The sequence below is a fragment of the Dromaius novaehollandiae genome, chromosome 2 (genome assembly GCF_036370855.1).
Source record: "Dromaius novaehollandiae isolate bDroNov1 chromosome 2, bDroNov1.hap1, whole genome shotgun sequence".
In the NCBI taxonomy this organism is placed as follows: domain Eukaryota; kingdom Metazoa; phylum Chordata; class Aves; order Casuariiformes; family Dromaiidae; genus Dromaius; species Dromaius novaehollandiae.
Window position 1 is genome coordinate 168,715,101 of NC_088099.1, and position 19,313 is coordinate 168,734,413.

General features: G+C 55.9%; 1 protein-coding gene across 2 annotated transcripts in view; it reads left to right on the forward strand.

Annotated features, from left to right (window-relative positions):
• ARHGAP39 (Rho GTPase activating protein 39) overlaps positions 1-19,313 on the forward strand; it is a 150,999-nt gene that overhangs the window by 111,797 nt on the left and 19,889 nt on the right. For both annotated transcript variants that reach the window (XM_064507950.1, XM_064507951.1), the window contains exon 4: positions 17,650-19,057. In XM_064507950.1, coding sequence (XP_064364020.1) covers positions 17,650-19,057 — 1,408 coding nt within the window. The remainder of the gene's footprint in view (positions 1-17,649; positions 19,058-19,313) is intronic.

Consider the following 19,313-nt stretch of genomic DNA (forward strand, 5'->3'; position numbering starts at 1 on the left):
GCGCTTCCCCCCGACCCGGGCTTCCCCGGGCCCTTCGGTTCCAGCCCTGCTATCCAGTAGCTTCCAAACGCCGTTCGTGAAGTGATCCTGAAGGCTTTGCAATCGGGTGGGAGATCAGGGCTCTGACAGAACAGCTTTCTCGTGTCCATCCAGACTTCTCCTCCTCTCCAAATCTTGCGTTAGTCCTGGAGCTATTTCTCAAAGCCATGGCAAGTGCGAGATGCCTCCTTTGAAGAACTTTGAAGGACAAGATACGAGGTGGGCAGACAACAAACTTAGCAGAGGGATGGAGGAGTAAGTTACGCAACAAGGCCGTAGGTCTCTGCGGTGGCTGAGGAAGCTTGGTGACAGTTAGCCTGTCGCTTGCTCCCTCCTGGGCTTGTGTCCACTTGTGTTTCTGTCGCCTCCCCTCCGTCTGGGGAAGGAAGAAGCTGTGGGACTTGCAGACGGTTGGATGGAGTGTGCAAGCCGGGTGGTTTGTGAGGGGACAGCAGGCCTTGCGTGAAGGCCTGAAGGCAAGTGTGAGGAGTTGAGCAGCATCGTGGCCAGGTACAGGCGAACAGAGATGCAGGAGGCAGCTGGTGCAGAAACGTGAGGGGGTCAGGAACGTTCACAGGCTCCACAGAGGTCTCCTGGCTTTTGCCATGAACCAGGTGCTTCTGCAGATGCTGCAGCCTTGGGGAAGATGATGCATAGCAGCCAGAAGAGTGGCTGGAAGGAGCCCTTTCTGTCCACCCCCTTTGGGTGCTGGGTAGTCAAATGTCTGGCGAGTGCCCCTTTCAGCACTCAGCTGGTGTGTGCATGTATTCCTGTTGCCTTGTGATCTATCCGGGGCAATAAACAGCATGTTCTGCAGTGCCAGTGCCAGCTTTGGGCCCAAGGACAACTTCAACTGTCAGCATGACTCCCTTCACACCTCCACACGCGTTCCCTGCCCCAACACAGCCTTTGCCCAGAAGCACAGAAGCATCCTTCAGCTTGCAGGAGCTACCACGGCTGGAAGGGCCACAGGACCAGACGGATCATTGCCATCCTGTACAGGGGGCTATGCAGAGAGAGGTCCTGGGGGGCTGGCTGGGAGACCACCCTCCTGGCAGCTCCTGTTTAACAACCTCTTCCCCACGTGCACCTCCAGGATTCAGCTTCTTGGGTTGCCCCAGGCTCTGCAGCAAGACCCTCAGGAGCAGGCAGGGATTTTTCTGCTTTCTCGGTAGCACCGGTCAGTGCTCCTAGCCAACAATTGCTATGGGAGATTTTCTAATATAATGAAGATTAGTGGGTGTCATTAAGAGGATGACGTCTTGCTCCGTCTGTCTAGAAGACATTTGTAGGAAAGCCCTGCATCCAAATCCCATCAGGAAAGGCAATTACAATAACTGCGCTTAACCCTTTCCTCTTTATTCCTTCTGGTTCGCGGTCCCTGGAGCCCAGTTTGTTTAATGGCCTAATTTCTCCTCCTATGGCTCTGCTGAGAGAGTTGGACTCTTCGCTAATCCAGGCAGTGGCTTTTGTCAAGAAGTGTTTCCTATGTTTGACAAATCCCAGGTCCTTGTCGTTGTTCCAGCCCCTGCCGGCATGTCGACTGGAGGTAATTCTTGGCTCTGCTGGTTGAATGTGATGCCAGTCCACGGCTACTTGGGGCAGAGGGCCCAAAGCTGCTAGAACTGATCTCTAGATCAGAGACTTTCGGCTTGCCGCTCTGAATTTGTCTCCTCTCTCAGCAAGCAGCTGCTCTGCTCCTGTGACCCTCTTTGTCTCCTACTGCCGATGAGTCAGATACGTTTGTCACAGCTGCCATGTACCACGTGCACGCGCTTGGGGCTTTGTGGCCACCGGGAAGATATTGAAGCTTCCTGGCTGGGGGAAACACAGCTTGTTGGACGTGGAGCATGACAGCAAAATGTTAATGACCCTGTTCTCTCGTTCTGCTCCCTGGGAAAACGGAGATTCATTTCACAGAGACTTTCTGAAAACAGAAGAGCTTGATCTTAAAATGTGCCCTTGCTGCCTGTTGTAGGCACCTCTGCTCTGGGGAGAAACTGAGATCTGTTTTCTTGAGTATAGACAATGTCAGGCTCTTAGGGATGCCTTCAGTTTGGCCTGGCTGCTCTGTTAGTGATCCATAATCTCAGGTAAGACGTGCACGCAGCAGTGGTAAGCTGAAGTCCTTCAGCAGGCCCTGCAGAACAGCTGGAAGAGCTCCTCGGAGGTCTGGGCTCACTGCTGCCTCGTTAGCCCCTGCGTTGTCCACTCCTGCTTTCTGCTCTCTTCCACAGTGCTAGTGAGTCACATGCATCAAAGCTGGGGCTAAACCCCAGTATTGGGCTTCAGAGCTGGAGGATTTGTGGCCATGTATGGAGCCAGTGTCTGTGCCCAGCTGTGTCTGTCCCTCCCTGCGGCTCTGCCCTCCCGCTCACCCTGGCTTTTTAACTGTTTGGTAGGGAGATGGGATGTCCAACCATCGCAGTGCTTCCATGTGGACAGGGAGCAGTGGGTCCCGTTCCTGCTGGGAACATGTTGGGAGAAGGGAACACTAAGAGCTGCATCCGCCTGGGATCCTCGCAGTGCTCTTGGGATGGCCTTCTACAACTCATCCTAGACCTTCCCTGCCAGGAGAGCTTGAGGAGGTCTTTCCTCTTCTGATTTCTGGTTTTCAACATCTCATGGTCAAAAGGAGTCACTTTATAGCTGACTGTCTGGAAAAGCAAGTATAGAAGTGAGGAAAGAATCGGGGGTGGCTCCCAAGAGACCTGATACCATCTCCTCTCTGTTGGCTCCGCAGAGCAACATGTGGTCTGCCAGGCACCTGAGGTCTAGGAGTTGGTTGTATGTCTGTCTGCTGGGAAAACTCTGTGGCAAGACATGGCTGCAATTTGCCAGCTTCTTGTAGCTATCTTTGTCTCTTGGTTTTCACAGTGGTCTCTCGGTTGTCACACTGGTTGCGTTCTCCAGATGTTGCTAGATCCGTTCTCTAGCCACAGAAGGGTTCAGTGTCCAACCCTTCTGCACAAGCCAGCTGCTTGTTGGCTCAGTAGTGCCTTCACGTGGATGCTGGGAATGGGTTTCATTTCCATTGGGATCCTACTGGCAAGCCGGTGTGTGGAGCCAGGTAACTGTCTTTGGGAGAATACTTGTTGCAGCTTGGAAGACGCCTAGGGCAGAGTTAAGGAGGCACCGTAACAGACCTGGAGCCCTGTTCCTGCCAGCCGGCTGCACACCGAGTAGCGTAGTAACAAAAATGGCCATAGTGCCAGGGAGGAGAAGATCTTCAGCCCCCTCTTTCCTGCCCTCCAAGCCCTGGGCAATGGTTTGCCATGCTCTGAATTCTGAGCTTTCCAAGGAGCTGCCCATGCTGCGCGGATGCCAGAGCCAGCCCTTCGCCCGGGGCTCGGCAGAGCTGCGGTCTTTGAGCGCAGGCGGCTGCGAGACCACATTCCTCTTGAAACCGTGACAAAGACACACGTGTCTCGAGCATTTGCTGGCCTGCAGATGGCTGAGGAAGCACCTGCCTGGAGAAGGGTCGTGACGGCCGCGCCAGCTGTCTTGCATGCAGCACAGTCCAGGACCACGTGCCTTGCTGTTACCAGCTGTCTGGTTTATCTGGCTCCTCATCCTGCTCAGGCTTCATCACTTATGACCGTGAATTAAGACCACAGCTTAAGACTTTCCTGTAAATAAATGTGTTTGTTCCTGATATTTAAAGGTAAATCTGTTGCCTGGTTTCTTTAGAAGTAATGAACAGGCTCAGACCTAATGCTAGTTATTCCTTGGAGAGCCTTGCCGGGAGATTAAAAACCTGGGTATTACAGCAAAAGTGAAGAGTGGCTCGTCACTGCTGGCCTTGGGGCGTGCTGCTGTGGAAGAGCATCCTGGGGCGGGAGCTCTGCTCCGAGCCCTTTACAGCAGGAGCTGGATCACGCGGCTCCACAGCCGTCTTACGGCTACCTCGCTCTGCAGCGCAGGTCTCCGCGGGGCGGAGAGGAAGCAATCACGGGCTCTTGTCGCCCGGCAGCTAAAACGTAAAGCCTGGCTGTCTGACATTTCTGCTTTTGAGGAGCTGGCGCTTCGTTCTGAAAGGTCAGTTGGAGCCCTGAGCAGGGAGCTGGGGGTGGTTTCCTCTGGACTGTCGTGCTGCAGCCTTACGCTTCTTCCATGTGCATGACTTGCACTCGGTCAAACATTGAGTTGTAATCTTGCTTTGAAAAATAAATCACCATCCTCATCCTCCATGCGAGCCTTTTGAATATGGATGTCTCATGCCCAAGTGGCACGATGTGGTGTCCCTCTGAGCTGAAACGGAGATGTGAGCTGAGGGGAACCCAGCTGCCCGGCTGCTGCTGCTGGAAGGCTGCAAGGTTGCTGGCAAACCAGCCGAGCTCCGGCCTCCAGCATCTGTTCTTCAGAGCAAACGTGCTGCTGAGAGCGGCACTGGGCTGCTCATGCACAAACTGGGGTGACAGGTCTAGCTGGGCTCCATAATCCAAAGCTCTCCTCTTGGAGCTCCTGACTCAGCCTTGCTGCCGCTCGGGAGCAATCGGCAGCCTCCGACTCGCTCAGCTCCTCGGCTTCGATCCCGTAGCTGGAGGTGACCCGGCAGGAGATCTGGCCCATCACGCATCCAGGCTCATGGGAGAAGCTGGAGATTGGTCCCATCGTGGTCCTTAGGTGGCTGATGGCTTCGCAGAGCCTGGCCAGATTCTCCTGGGGCTGGAGCAGTCGCACTGTTGCTGGGAGAGGGGTAGTGCTTGGGGAGAGCTCTGCGGAGGTGGCACATGGTCGCAGCCCGAGCCCGGGGTGTTTGGAAAGCTCATAGCAGGGATGAGCCATGCAGGCTGGAAATACCGAGAGGATCAGGGCTTCAGCTCAGCGTGCCAACGAGCGGCGAGGGCTGTGCTCGAGCTGTGCCCACGTGAAACCTGGCATGAAATGGTGAAGTCTTCTCTTTGCTCCCTCCTCCATGCTCCCTCCTCCTGCTTGAAAAAATTCTCGCCTCGCTTCCGTGGCGAACCATTTGGGTTTCAGAAGGGCGGGCTGTTTGGGGTGATTGGTTTAACCGTATGTCCGAGATGGGGAGAGCAGCCCTGATGTCCTCCTGGGGACTGAGCTCCCTGGACAGCAGCCCTGCCTCCGTGCAAGGTGCTGCACGTGACGTGCTCTCCTTGGCCATCGGGATGGGGTTTGCTGTGGGCCCGCCAGCTTGGCAGACTTTGTGCTTGATTCCCAAGCCTAATCCCCGGGGGGAAGCTCACTGGAGACCTCCCAGCCAGCGTGGCCAGGCTGGAGATCGCACAGATCCCAAACCGACAGGGCAAGGTGGGAGCTGTGGGCCACGTAGGGCGGGCAGCCGCAGTTAATGCAGACCCTCCGCAAGGTTACCTCTGTCCTTCAGCAGCCTTTCTACTTCGCAAGCAATTAGCTGCGAGGCTGCTGCTCATCAGGAACAGCCATCTGAGCGCGTCTCGGCGTTTGCTTGCTGTCTGGAGCCCGCAAAGTCCCTTTGCCCTTGGGTCTGCAGCCCCCGGCGTAGGGTGTGCATGGGGGCTCCTGACCTGTCCGGCACGCCGTGCTCCTGCTCAGCGTAGCGTGCAGAAACTGCTGCCCATTTCGCAGGAAAATGGGTTTTTGGGGTCTCGGCAGTCGGCCGGAGCCGGCAGCACTCCCTCATCGCTGCTGCAAAGGGGGGGCTGAAAATGCCATGCTATGAACGGGCTGGGGAACGGGAAGACGTATCTCCCTCTTGGTGGGCTTCGGTTTCCGCTCCTGCTAATTAGAGTGGATGTCCTGGGAGCAGCTTTCCCCAGATATGAAGCGTTAGCAGTGTTTCGGCAGTGAACAGGGGAAATATTTAAAATAGACTTCTGACATTACAGTTTTGAAGCTTAAAGGGGTCTGATACCGTCATCAACAGAAAAGATGAATTTGATAATCCCAGAAGTTAGCCTTTTTCTTTCATTAAAATGAAAAAATAAATAAGACTCGTCAGGGTTTTCTGCTCAGCTCAAGGCCAACTTTCACTTAGGCTTGTTTTAGTTTTACTCCAGTGGTTCCTCCCCCCCAGTATTTTGACAGTGAGGCTTTTGCTCGCTTTGGTAACACGTGTCAACACTTCAGCAGTGTTTTAGTTGGAGAACATGAAATCGTCCTGTGCAGAGAACCCTTGCGAGACTTTAGATACCCTTGAAACCAAACTTTGCAGTCAACAGAGATGGGCTGAAGATGAGGCTTCAGCCTTCTTGTAGCAGTCGTGAAGTTGGGCTCGTGGAGTTGGGCTCGTGGAGTTGGGCTCCTGCCCCATATCTCTATCCAGACTGGTTAAACCCACTCGTGTCCCGCGAGGAATGGCATGAATAAAATGGGAAGGACTTCTTTGGCTAGGGAGTGGAGAGCCCTTTGAACAGAAACGTGCATTTTCGCGAGACGTACCCTGCGAGAGCCCCGGTGCACCCGGGGGCTCAGGCAGCAGGACCAGGGCTCCCGGGTGAGTTTTGGCTTCTGGCTGCGCTGAGCACAAGCGGCAGAAGATGCTGTGACCTGAGACATCTGAGACACCTCCCTGACGCGGGGCAGAGCTGCCCCGAGCTCTGGACCTCGTCACCCAGCTCCGCAGCAGCTCCAGCTTCCTCAGGTCCTGCCGGCTTCGAAGAATTTGGCAGGGCGGCTGCGGCTACAATAAACCATCAATATCGGAGCCAGCGACGCTGAGTGCTGCCGCTCGTTTCGGCTGGCAGCGGGTGCTGTGTTTGAGCAGGAATTGGAGATTTTGGGTGCAACCAGCACGCCACGCTATTCATGGCAGTTGTAAGTACATAATTCCATGTTTGCAAATTCGTGGGAACGGCAGCACTTGTGGAGGAAGACCAACGAAGGCTTAGGGGATTTCAGCCTGTTTTCCTATGCCTTTGCGTAGTTGCACATTGGCGAAGCGTTCAGTTTTCTGGTGGGCCCGTAAAGGGTAGAAGGGGTTCGTCTGCGTGTCCATCACGCGGGCAGAGCTTCCTCGCTGGAGGCTTTTGGAGGCTTCGGTCTGACACCCAGCCCTCGTCCAGGAGCGGCGATTTCGAGGGCTGTTCGTGGAAAGCCAGCTGCTCCTCGTCCTTGCCTAAGCGCGGATTAGTGTGCATCCTTGCTGTGTTTGAGTTCAAACGAGGGATTGCTCCCTGCACAGCAAAAAGCTATTTAATTCTCGGGCTAATTTACAGCCTTCACCCTGCAAAGACCCAATAATGCTACGATAAGCAAATGCATCTTTAAGAACGCTGTGAATTTAGGTAGGTTTTGTGATTGCTTTTACTTCAAAGTGGCTGCTTGGGAGTGCCTGTTCCAGGCCATAAATTTCCCTGTTTTTCTGTATTGTTAGGTGCTATGTTCCTGCTCAGGTCACAGTTTATGAAAAGTGCCGTCAGCGCCGGTATTTGAAGGGTAGATTTGCCTCCGGATCACTGGCTGCTTAAACGCTTTTAAACAGGCTCTGCGGAGATCGGCAGCGTTGCTCCGTTTCCCAATAACTGGCTTCCCGAATCCGCTCCCGCAGGCCAGCGCGGCAGCGCTGGGTATCCGGAAGCAAGAGCGCTGCCGTTAAAATAGCTTCATTTAAGCCAAAATGCAAGAAGATCTGCATTTGTGGGGGGCTTTTTTAACTAGTCCAATATATGATTTAGTGATGCTCCTTTGGTGTCTTGCTTCAGAAAAGGTGATCGGGAGAAACTGGCTGCTTCCCGTGGAAGGAGCAATCGGGGCTGCGATGACCGCAGACGTCTGCCGCTGCCCCCCCCAAAGCCTGCGCGAGAGACCCGGCAGCGGGCGTCGAACCGGGGGGGGGATTTGGGAGCAGAAGGCACTCGAGTGCTTTGGAAAATCCCACTCAATAAAGGGAACGTTTCGCTCCGTGTAAATTATGCAAATTTGCAAACAAAATGATTTCGCTGATCGAAGATTAGAGGGATTTGGGAGGGAGCTCTATGATGGAAATTTGCACCCCGCCATGACTGAAGTTGTCCTGATGCCTCCGCTCGCGAGGGCGAAAGGGAAAAGAGGACACGTTGCCAAGCTGGAGGTAACAAAAATACTTCGGGGTCCCCGTGGGGCAGGGCGCTGCAGAGATTCAGCCACAAAAAGGCCTTTCGTAGCATTCCCTTTACAGGCAGAAAATTAAATTTAGTCTGCAGCAATACCTTCTAATGTTCAGCAATAATCTGGGACAGTATGATGGAGCTTTCAGGTTTATTGGTTGATGTTACTTAATATTCTGATTTAAAGCTCTACCTTAGCCAGATTATTTGACGCGCAGTTCTGCAGTCTGGTTCGCGGGGCTTTTTGCTCCCGCGCGCTGTTGCCAGATGCATGCGGCTGCCTGAAATATTAATACCGGCCACAAATCCGGGAATGAGAGCGGCTTTCACCTGGCTCGAGCTAAAACGCCCGGGCGATACGGCTGCACGGCGCGGCCGTGGCGGAGCGAAGATCCTGCCGAACGCGCAGGATCCGGTGCATCTGGGTGACTTTGGGGACACCTCCCGTATTATGGCAGCAGGCTGCTATTTTTAGCGGCAGTAAAGTAATTTTGGAGCCTGCCCACAGAAAGAGGAAGAGATGGTGCAAAGCCAAGGCCTGAGACAGGCTGTTGTCTCTCTCCATGCCAAGAAGGTGCTGCTACACTGAGAGCCCAGCAACCATTTTGACCATGTTCTTCCGTAAGAGACTAATTTTTTAGGGAGTCTTTTATTTTTAGTCTGTACTGTAATGTTTTCTTGTTGCACATGAACTTTGAAATAGCTCATTAGTGTTAGATTTGCCAAGTATTGCTGGGGCCGAGCATTGTGGAGAGTTCCCGTGTTAGACTGCCGAGATCTCTGATATCTTCATGGCAATGGCTACGGAGCGTTTCTTTGGCGCTGCAGCCTTTCGCGACTCCCTCTGCCGAGCTCCAAGTTCATATTTAGAAGCAACCCAGAGCTTCCAACTCATATCTCTTTTCCTCCCCGTCTCCAAAGCAAATGAACGTGGAAGATAAACTCCTGTGGCTCAGTGTCACCTGCTGTCCATTGGAGACCAGGGTGGTTTCTGGCTCTTTATTTTTGCACTGGGGTCTTTCTAAGCGCTAAGATATCTTGAAGGAATAATTCCCAGTGCTGCGGCTCTGTTTACGCAGCACTGAGCGATAGGGAACTGTTTAATATTCCATCGTCCTTTCCTTTTAAGAGTACCCTTGGACATGCCTGGAGTTTAAATGCCTTGAGCGTGCGTGTGGTGGCCAACTCCTGTCACCAGTGGGCAAAAGCAACGTAAAATACCAAAGAGGTAAACTCGGCTTTTTGTACATGATGGTAGCCGTCTTCCCCATGGCTGCAAACTCATAGGGAATTGATTGCTAATTGCAGATATCGGGGGCTGGCGCTGCGTTAGTCTTGGCAGCAAACGATCTTGATGAGGCAAAAAACGCTCCATGGGCAAGTGGCAGATTGGGGATGGTGAGTATCAGAAATGAGAGAGACATCAATGCGGACACATGGCTGGTCTTGGCCCGGAGTAGGCGTTGGACGCCTTTGCTCCGAATCATTCAGCCCGCGAGGTTTTGGGGAAACCTGCGAAATGCAGGCAGTGGGATGCTGGTGCTGCTCCCAGCAGAACCCCAGTAGCAAGCGTCCGTGGTGGGACACACTGGTTGGAGCTCTGCCGAATTACCCCGCCCCACTCCTGCCATTGGTGTCCAGAGCGGTTGCTGACTCTCCTGGTTTCTCCTCCCTTTTCCTAGAAAGTTTTGGGTTTCTATGTAAAAAGTAGCTTGTAGATGGAGACTGGTTTAGCTGGGGAACCGGTGAGGAAGAGAGCCAGCGCCGAGCCATCTGCCAGCGTTTCCCGTGCACCGGCAGTGCTTGCAGACCCTTCTTCTATATTAGACCAAGTTTGGGCTCTCCTGATAGCTTGATTTCCCCTCCCGTACAGTGGGACGTGCTGCTCCAGCCCAGCCGGGCAGCACCTCGTTCTGGTGGGAGCTCGGGTGGCCCCGGGGCTCGGGTGCTGCAGCCGCTCTCCTGCACCGCGAGCTGGGAGTAACAGCGGCAGAGAGCAGTCCTTCGTGCCGTCTAATTTCAGGTCCTGACTGCGTTCGTCCAAGCCCTTCTCGGATATGTTACACAGCTGCTTAAAAAGCAGGTTTTTCTGCCTTGAGTTGCATCTTTAATACAGGTTTCAGGCTGAAAGGTGTTCAGACGCGCAGGGACCCCGGAGCTGCTTGTGGCAAAGAGCAGAGCAAGGCGATGGCTTTTTTTTAACGCTAGCAGTGGTGATTGCTGTGACTCTGGATGCTGTGCGATGGGGGAATTTTCATTAATGCTAAGATTTTTTTACCCTGGTGCACGGTCCGTGTCCCCGTGCCTGCCGGCTTTCCCGGGAGCAGAGCCCCTTCCCGAGCCGCAGCACATGCAGGAGCAGCGAAGAAGCCACTTCCCATCAAAGTTGGCTGGAAACCCAGCCTTGATTTCCCCAAATCTGCTGGTCCTCAGCCCCATTTGCCAGCCCTTCTTCCAGTTCCTCCAAAACCCAAGTACCCGTCCGTCCTCGCAGCTCCCGCAGCCAGCAGCGTACGCCGGAGGGGTCCGCGTCGAGCGCTGCAGGGATCTGCACGAGCGCCGGCTCCGTCCCACCTTGGGCTTCCAAACCGGGAGCTGGACCCGGAGCTTGCTGACGTGCCGGTGGCATCAGGACAGTATCCATGCAGGTGGCACGCGGCCAGCGAGAGCTGCTGAAGAATATTAAGGGCAGTCCGGCTCCCCGGCGTGTAATTATTGCAGTTAGTAACCATGGTGAAAATAAATGAGTGTTCTCCGTGGTAGGATAATTGATTAAGTAAGAGGAGCCCTTGGTTAATGTCCGTGCGGCAGCGGGAAGGTGATTCATCGCTGGTGTCCTCCAAGGGGCTGGCAGGGGGGGAGGCTGGGCACCGCGGCGGGGGCTGCCTGCGCCCCACAGCCCCCCAGGAGCTGCAGCCTGCCTCGGCCTGAAATTCAGTGATTTGGCCATAATTTGGCTTTGTAATTCAGCACGGCGTGTGATAAAGCTGTGGCGGCGGTGTGGGAGCGTGCATCTGCTGAATGGGCAGAATGAATCTCGGGCAGGAGTCCGGCGTTACTTGGGCTGGGGGATTTGGTCTCTGCCCTAGCAAGGCTTTTCTCCCTGTCTTCCCACCACAAGAGCCTGTGCTCCTTAGGGCACGCTCCCAAGGTTACGGGTGGGATTACGGGAATCTGGAAGGGCTCCACGAGTGATGAGGGACCAGGACACTTCAACGGCAAGAACCTGGGAGGAAGCTGAAGTCCTCGGAAGTGCCGAAGGCTACTGCAGAGAGGAAAGGAATAAATTGTTGTCCACGTCCCCTGGACCTAGGATGAAGAGCCATGGGCAAGCGCCAAGGGAGACGGAGGACCCAAAGCATGGGGACACTGAAGCACTGGAATAGGTTGGCTGGAATCTCCTTTACTGGAGGATTTCTAGGAAGAGACCGGGTCCGTGTGTGCCGGGAGCGGCTCCGGCCAGGTGGGTTCTGCCGCTGGGCAGGGCGATGGGCAGGTCTCCAAGGTTCCTCCTGGCCCTGGTTACCTTGATCCCAAGTCTCGCTTGGAGAGATCATCCCGGGATCATCCCAGACCCTGATGCCACCATGTGCTGCCTGCATGACCATGTATAGCAGGTTTATTTAAGAAGCCCCATATTACCATATGGGTGCAAGAACCTGCTCTTAAACCCTTCCCAGGGAGGTTCATAGGATCGTATTATTCTGTGTGTCTATTATATGTAGCTTTTTTCTCTCTAAAACTGCTATTAAAACTCAACACAGCAGCATCCTGTGGCACAAAAGTGGCTGTGTGCTGACAGCACACGCGGGTGCTCTCGGCATGCCGGCCCCCGCCGCTGCTTCTGCTCCCGCGGACGCTGCTGGGCCCCGGGTGCTGCCCCGCAAATGAGGGCTCCCGCTCTGTCACCGCCTTTTCAAAGTCCTGAAGCCAAGCACGACTCCCAATTTGTGTGGCAACGAGTGCTGTGCACAAAAGCCTCATGTGGGGAGATATTTATATATGACTCTTTGTGGGCATTTTTCTGAAAAAATCCCTAATTGGACTCACTCCACCTTGTTTCTGAAGGACAGAAAGGACAAGTGGTGCGAAAAAATAACGGAGAAACTGAGAGGGAAATGAGCTAGGAGACCAGCGTGTGTGCTCCCAGACGTATTGCAGGCGCTGCCTCCAGTATCTTCTGTGCCAGCGTGGGACTCGGCGAAGAATTAATAACGTGATGTGCTTCCCTGACGCTTTCCACTCGAGGAACCTTTGCAGACAGGAGCAAGTCCAAGCTCGGATCCCTCCTGCAGGGCTGGCAAATTCTTCCTGCACTTCGTTAAAAGCTGCCTCTGCTCTTCATCCCAAGTGCCCCCGTGCCCCCCAGATCGCTGAACGCGGGGCAGGTGTATTGACAGCCTCTCTCGATGGCAGCACTGGAGACACGTGGGTCTGGAGGATGAAAAGCCCCTGCTCTGCCTGGCCGGGCAGGGCCAAGAGGGACAGGAGAGCCTCTTGCAGGACCAGTGGACAGTTTATCTGCTAGACAAGGTGGAAACCACTGGAGAGCAACGGGAGTTGCAGAGAGGAAAATCAGAGCGTGGTTTTAAGCAGTTTGAAGCAAGGAAGCCCAGCCTGGGTGGTGGCCTCTCTGGAGCAGATGGCTGGAGATCTCTGCTGCCTCTCATAGGGACAACGAGCCCAACTGAACCTCCAAGACACGTTGCAGATCTTGCTGTAGCCGTGCTTTACTGGAAGCTGTGGAGAAGGCTTAATTCCTGCTTAACGTGGTAACACGACATAAAGAAATCTCATCTGTGTAATCTATCTGTGTGATCAAAGGTGCGTAGGATACACCAGGCTTCCTCAATATCAAGATAAGAGGTTTCCCTACGGTTCCTTGTATGAGGCAGGAACAAGCGCTTGGCAAAGCACCTATATTTGAGTGTTTGCCGAGTTCAGCCTTTGAGAGCCGTGCCTGTGGTGCTCGGGTCCGGAGATGATCCATACTGTCAGAAAGTAATAGGAGGACTCTCTTCTGCTGGGTGCTTACTTTCTCATTTCTGGGATTTTGGCATGAGAAGAGGGTGCAAGAGTATGGAATCGATGAAAGCCGTGGGACTCTTCCGCTTTCAGGTCACCAGCATCAAGAAATGCAGTACTGAGCTGTCAGCAGCCGAGAGGCTCCTGGTATCGATTGCGTAATGTGAACGGGAGTAGCACGTGCTGGTTCTCAGGCCAGTTCCTGGCAGGGTAACGTCACTACAGCTGGTGCAGGGTGTCCCTGTTGGAGAAGCAGCAGGTTGAGACAGCCCTGGGCACTGGAGGGCACCGGGAGGGTAAGCCCATCTGCTCCGGCTCTGCCGTTGTGGTGGTGCCGTCTCTGGCTCTTCCCAACAGGCACGTTTTCCAAAGATGGGCTCCGAGGAGCAAAGCAGTAGGGTCGATCCCCAAAGGTCACCTAACGTTTCTGGGGAAAACAAGGTGCAAACCACATCCCTCATCTGCCTACGGTTTGGGGAGGAACGGGGATGGATGTGGATGCATCTCAGTCCAGTTCCAACGTCACAACCTGCTATTGGGAGACTCCTCTTTCCGGGCTCTTGCCCAAGCTCCTGACCGTGTTCCGAAACGCTTTTCTCCTGCTCGCCATCTCCAACAGCAGTGCTCTGGGGAAGCAAGAGGCAGCATCCCAAACGCAGCGGCGCTTGCATTTGAGGCTGTAGCAGGGTAGCTATGCCTAAGGCTGAAGCCCAAGGCTGTGTGGAGTCTTGGTCCTCAAAGTACTTGCTACTTTATTTCGTGAGGAGGTGGTAACTTGAGGTAACGAGCTGGTCCAAAACTTGATGCTAACTCTACTGTAGAGAATTTTTCCATTGCAGACGATCTGCCAGCTCAGAGCTGCCCTAGCAGAGGGGAACTCGTGCCTGTCTGTGAGGTTTGAGAAGGCCATAGCTCCTCTCTCCTTGCGCTTTCTTGCTGGTCTCGGGACATTTCAGTGGTCCCCAGGAGGAGGTTTGATCAGCTCAGCCGGAGCCCCACGAGACAGGCTCAGGCTGTACAGTTCCCTGCAATGCGGTCCCCCAGAGTTCATCTTGCGGGGGCAGGATTCTACCGAGATTATAATTATTTCTGTCTGTGAATTATTAATAAAGAGAAAAAACTGCTCATTTCATTGCAAATTCCAATTAGAGTTGAAATGCGGAACTGGAGGATGTGCCGCTGGAATGTAAATGTCGGGGGATCCAGCTGCACGTCGGCGTGGCTTCGCGGGATGGTTCATTATTCGGAGAAGACGTTACCTACCATGAATATCAAATGGCTTAACAGGAAGACAAGACTTAAGGTAGAGGTGAAGGAGGTCTCCTCCTAGGTCGGGTTGGAGGCAGCAGGCTTTTTGCTCTGTGGTTTGTGGAGCTCTTGGCCCGGTCAGCATGCATTGCCTGTTGGGTGGTGGTTTTGAGATAATTATTTCCATCTCATAATTAAAAGAAGAGTCGCTGTTGGCACTTGCTCGCACATGTATGTCGCATGTATAAAACAGTGCTGCGGGAGTCACCCTGGGCTTCGGAAGGGTGAAAAGCTCCTGCAGAAAGGATGAAGATACATTTATTCTGTGTCCACTGAGAGCAGGACAAGGATAAATGGGCTTAAATTGCAATAAGGAAGATTTAAACATTAGGAGAGACCTTTCTGACAGTGAGGCAGGCTGAGCCCCAGGAGAGGTTCCTGGAGGAGGATATGAAATTCCCAAGTATGATGGGTTTTAAGAACCTTTTTGACAAATGCTCTGCCAGGGAGGGCTGATATGGTTGGACTGGTGGTCTCCTGAAGGCCCTCCCACTGCTGATGTTTTGTGACTGTATTTTATTATTTGCTCTTGAAAAATATGCTCCCACTTCTGTGAGTCTGCCCAATCACAGTTTCCCCTAGCTGTTATTCTTGCTTGCTCTCTCCTTATTTATTCCCACTGAATTTCGTAAGTTGGGGGGAATGAGTGACCCGGGGGAGGCCCAAGAGCAGCCGGCCAGCAGCTCGCCGCAGCTCCCTGGCAAGGGCTGGCGGTAGCTTTTTGCATGTGATGCAAAGGACCAAGTGCCGCTGCCGACGTGACCTCCCACGGTGAAGATGAAAAGCGCTCGTGCTTCTGGGCCCGGGCTCTCTGCATATCACACGGGTTTAGGCGGTTTGCTGCTCTGCCAGCTGACTTCTCTCACCGGGTTGCTTTTCTTTGCTGACAGTGGCTAAAGTCTCCCTTCCCTCCCTGCTCCTTCGTCGCAGGCGATGGTCTCCCACCCGCACCCAGAGCCCAGCGCCGTCGGAGTCACCATCGCTCCGGCCAGCGCGACTCGGAGGCCGCGTTTCTCCGTGGAAGGGAAGGGCTTTGACGGCTCTGAAATGGATATCTGTGCATTGAGTTGCATTTTGGGGGTCCATAAATAGTGATCGCCCCCCTAAATAAGGCGGTCGGTGCTAAATGTTTGCCCTTTCTCTTAGGGGGCAGCAGTGGTGGGAGACAGCAAAGTGCCTCGGCCATCCGAGGCGGGGAGCCTCCCATCCCTGCACCGTCGGCTCCCTCTGCAGCAGGGGAAAGTCTCCTGGTGCGATTTTGCCCTCAGCTTCTTTTCAGATGCTGTTTGGGACTTTTTTTTAACATAACCCAGCTACGGGCTCTGGGCCTGGTGAGAAAAGCACGTGCCAAATATCATGAGATCCTTCCCAGGGAAGTGGCAGCCCTGGGAGAGCAGCAATGTCATCCTACGAGAGCCAGAGCTGGCCCGAATTTCTCCAGTGTCTTGCCCTGGAGCAGCACTGCCGATGCTCTCCTGGGTGTAGAAATGGAAGTTTTGGGCCCCAGCAGGCCCTGGCTGGGGACCGTCCCCTTTACAAACCCCTGAAGTTCAGGGAGGTGTTGTCGTTCCACCTGAAGCTTTTCCATGCTAGATGCCACCTTCAGGCTTAGTTCTTTTCAAAAAGTTCCAGTCAAAGTCGTTTAGCGGCTAACGAAGAACGAGGTTGGAGTCTCGCTTGCAGGCAGGAGACACTGGAGGGACTGGTACCCGGAGGAGGGTGCTGCTGCCCTGGTGAGGGGCCAGGAGCTAGGCAGAAAACAGGGTCGATGCCCATGGTAGCACCCTTCTTCGGACGCCTGGACGAGAGCACTGTGCGCCCTTCCCCATGCAGACAGCAAATATCGGTGACAGAGCTATTTATTATGACCTTGTTAGGGTGCGAAGGCCGGCACTTGGAAGTGAAGGAGAGCGGTGTGCCCTCGGCCCTGCCCTCTGTGCGGACGCATTTCCATGCAGCCGTTAATGACATCCTCGCGGAGGTTAACCGTCCCCTTGCAGGACCCCATCTCACCCAATGAGCCAGCCGGACGCTGCTTTGTTAATGAGCAGCAATGTTTGCTGTTTTGTGTTTTCTTACGGCTCAGCTGCAGACCTGGGTTGGAATTCACACACTCTCCTTTTCGGCTTTCTTTCATGAGCTTCACAAATACCTAATTTCTCTAATTTGCGAAAGCATTGACCTATGAGATAGGTGCAAGCTGGGGAGTGGAGTTGGAGGCCGGTCTCTAATTTTGCTTGAGCTGCCGAGGAGCAGTGCTTTCCCTGTGTGCTCGATGCTCTGCAGGGCTGCGAGCACTCAAAGGAGCCTTCCCACCCCTTGCCGGCGAGGCTGCGTGCTGCAGCTGGGACACGGCGTCTCGGGTGGGTATCTCCAAAATAAAAAACATACAGTTAGCAAAAGCCAACTGGGGCACCTCGCTCTGAAAAGCCTCCCTGGTGACAGGTAGGTGCTTTGGAAGAAACTGAGATGCAATGCAGGCCCCCAGGGCCATCACTGAGAGACTCCCCGTCCGCACACCATGCCTCCTGCTCCACGCTGAGGTCTCCTGTGGCCGCGGCGAACGAGGCCAGATGCGCTCAGCCTCCTCCACCGTCCGGCTCTCGATGGGTCGCATAGCCAGTTAGTTGCAAGCAGCGAGGGGTAATCAAGGGTTGTCCCTAGAGATGTGCTCCAAAGGACGTGTCGCTGCTTTTCCGAGTTTGACTTTGCAGCTTCCGTGTCCTTCATGCGTAGCTGGAGCACCCAAGGGGGTTGTTAAGGGCTGTGGGAACACAGGGTCCAGAGGAGCCCCAGGTCCGTGGGGCCACTGCTGCTGGGACGGTGGCCGTGTCCAGCGCCAACGTGCCCCACACCTAATAGCTCTGTGTTTTGGATGTGCGGGGTACGTCCATCCTTGACATGCAGCTCTGAGATGTGTCACGGGGGATCAGCGTCATGCACCCAAGGGCTGGGCTGGCTGAAGCGTTGGGTGTCAGCACCCATGCCGGTGCTCAGCGAGCACGCCCAGCCCTGGAGGTCCCTGGCTGGTCCTTTCTGGTGCGGGGAAGTGGAAGGAGCAATCCTGCAAGGGAGGAAGCTCATCACCGAGGAGGGCAGCTCCGTCGGGAGCCCTCTCGGGGAGGCTGGGTGGAGGTCCACCTTGGGCAGGGGCGAGCGTGCAGCCGGCGGCGGGGAGGGTGGGAAGGCGTCCCATCGCTCTGGCCGGCCTCGCTCCCTGACAGCGGCGTTGTGCTTGTGCCCGCAGGACGTCGTCGCTGCGCTGGAACGCCGGCACCAAGGAGCGCATGCTCATCAAGGTGACCGACCGCGAGCCCAGCTTCCTCATGCACCAGGGCAACGGCTACGCGGCCGAGAGCCAGCCGGGGAGCCGCTCGCGGCGGCCCTCGGGCGGCCAGCAGTCGCCCAACCTGCAGACCTTCGCCCCCGAGGCCGACAACTCCGTCTTCTTCCCCGAGCGCAAGCCGTCGCCCTTCCTGAAGAGAGCGGAGCACGTGGGCAGCTGCTCGCCGCTGCTGGGCCGCGGGGACCCCTTCTGCTCGCCGCTGCAGGCCCAGCACCGCAAGCACTCGAGCGAGTCGCAGCCCTCCTCGCCCCGCTACGCCTACGAGCCGCCCCTCTACGAGGAGCCCCCCATGGAGTACCAGGCCCCCATCTACGACGAGCCCCCCGTGGACATGCAGTACGAAGCCAGCGGCAGCTACAAGGCCGGCTCCCCGCAGAAGTCGCCCATCCGCAAGCCTCACCCCTTCCTGCAGTCGCCCAAGCAGGGCTCCAACTCGCCCTACCAGCAGCTGGTGCTCACCAAGCAGAAGTGTCCCGACCGCTTCATGAGCCTCGAGTACAGCCCGGCCGGCAAGGAGTACGTGCGGCAGCTGGTCTACGTGGAGCAGTCGGGCTCCAGCCCCAAGATGAAGACGGGGCTGCGGCACAAGTACTCGCCCAACCCCATCGGCGGCTCCTACTCGCTGCAGCACAGCCCCTGCCTGGTCCGCGACCAGCGCCTGGAGATCAAGTCGGGAGACTACAGCAGCATGGAGGGGCCCGACTTCTGCCACGGCCAGCCGGGCGGCCCGCTCCCCCAGGGCGAGGACTCCATGTCGTGGTCCAGCCAGCAGGACACCATGTCTTCGACGGGCTACTCGCCCAGCACCAGGAAGAGGAAGAGCCGGAAGCCCTCCCTGTCGCACGACCCCAACGCCTCCTCCACGGACGGCTCGGGGGACCGCGAGGCGCCGGGCGAGCAGCTGCCGGGCGAGGAGAGGGCGGCGCCGGGGGCCGCCCGGACGCAGCTGAACCGCGCGGAGAGCAAAGCGGCGGAGGCGGAGGCGGCGCGCGGCTTCCCCGAGCCCTTCCTGGCGCAGGCCCGCCTGGCCTGGGAGGCCCAGCAGGCTCACTACCACATGAAGCAGCGCAGCAGCTGGGACTCGCAGAAGGACGGCTCGGGCTACGAGAGCGACGGCGCCCTGCCCTTGCCCATGCCGGGCCCCGTGGTGCGCGCCTTCAGCGAGGACGAGGCCCTGGCCCAGCAGGACAGCAAGCACTGGAAGAGGAACACCTTCGAGAAGCTGGGCTTCCCCCAGATCCTGCTGGAGAAGAGCGTGTCCGTGCAGACCAACCTGGCCTCCCCCGAGCCCTACCTGCACCCGTCCCAGGTAACGCGCAGCGCCGGCCGTGGCTCCAGGGTCTTCCCAGCGGTGGGGGCTTCCCTGCGTGCCCCCCACCGCACGCACTTGTCCTCTCCGCCAGCCGCTTCTCCACGGCAGGGTGAGTGGACAGGAGCTACTCCTGAGCCCCTCGCGTGCACGTGCCCCACGCGTGGTGCAACCGTCCACGCACGCGTCCCCTGCCGCGCTCGGTGTTCACAGCGCACGCACGGGCCGCTGTCAGGAAAGGCCTCGTGCTTTGCAG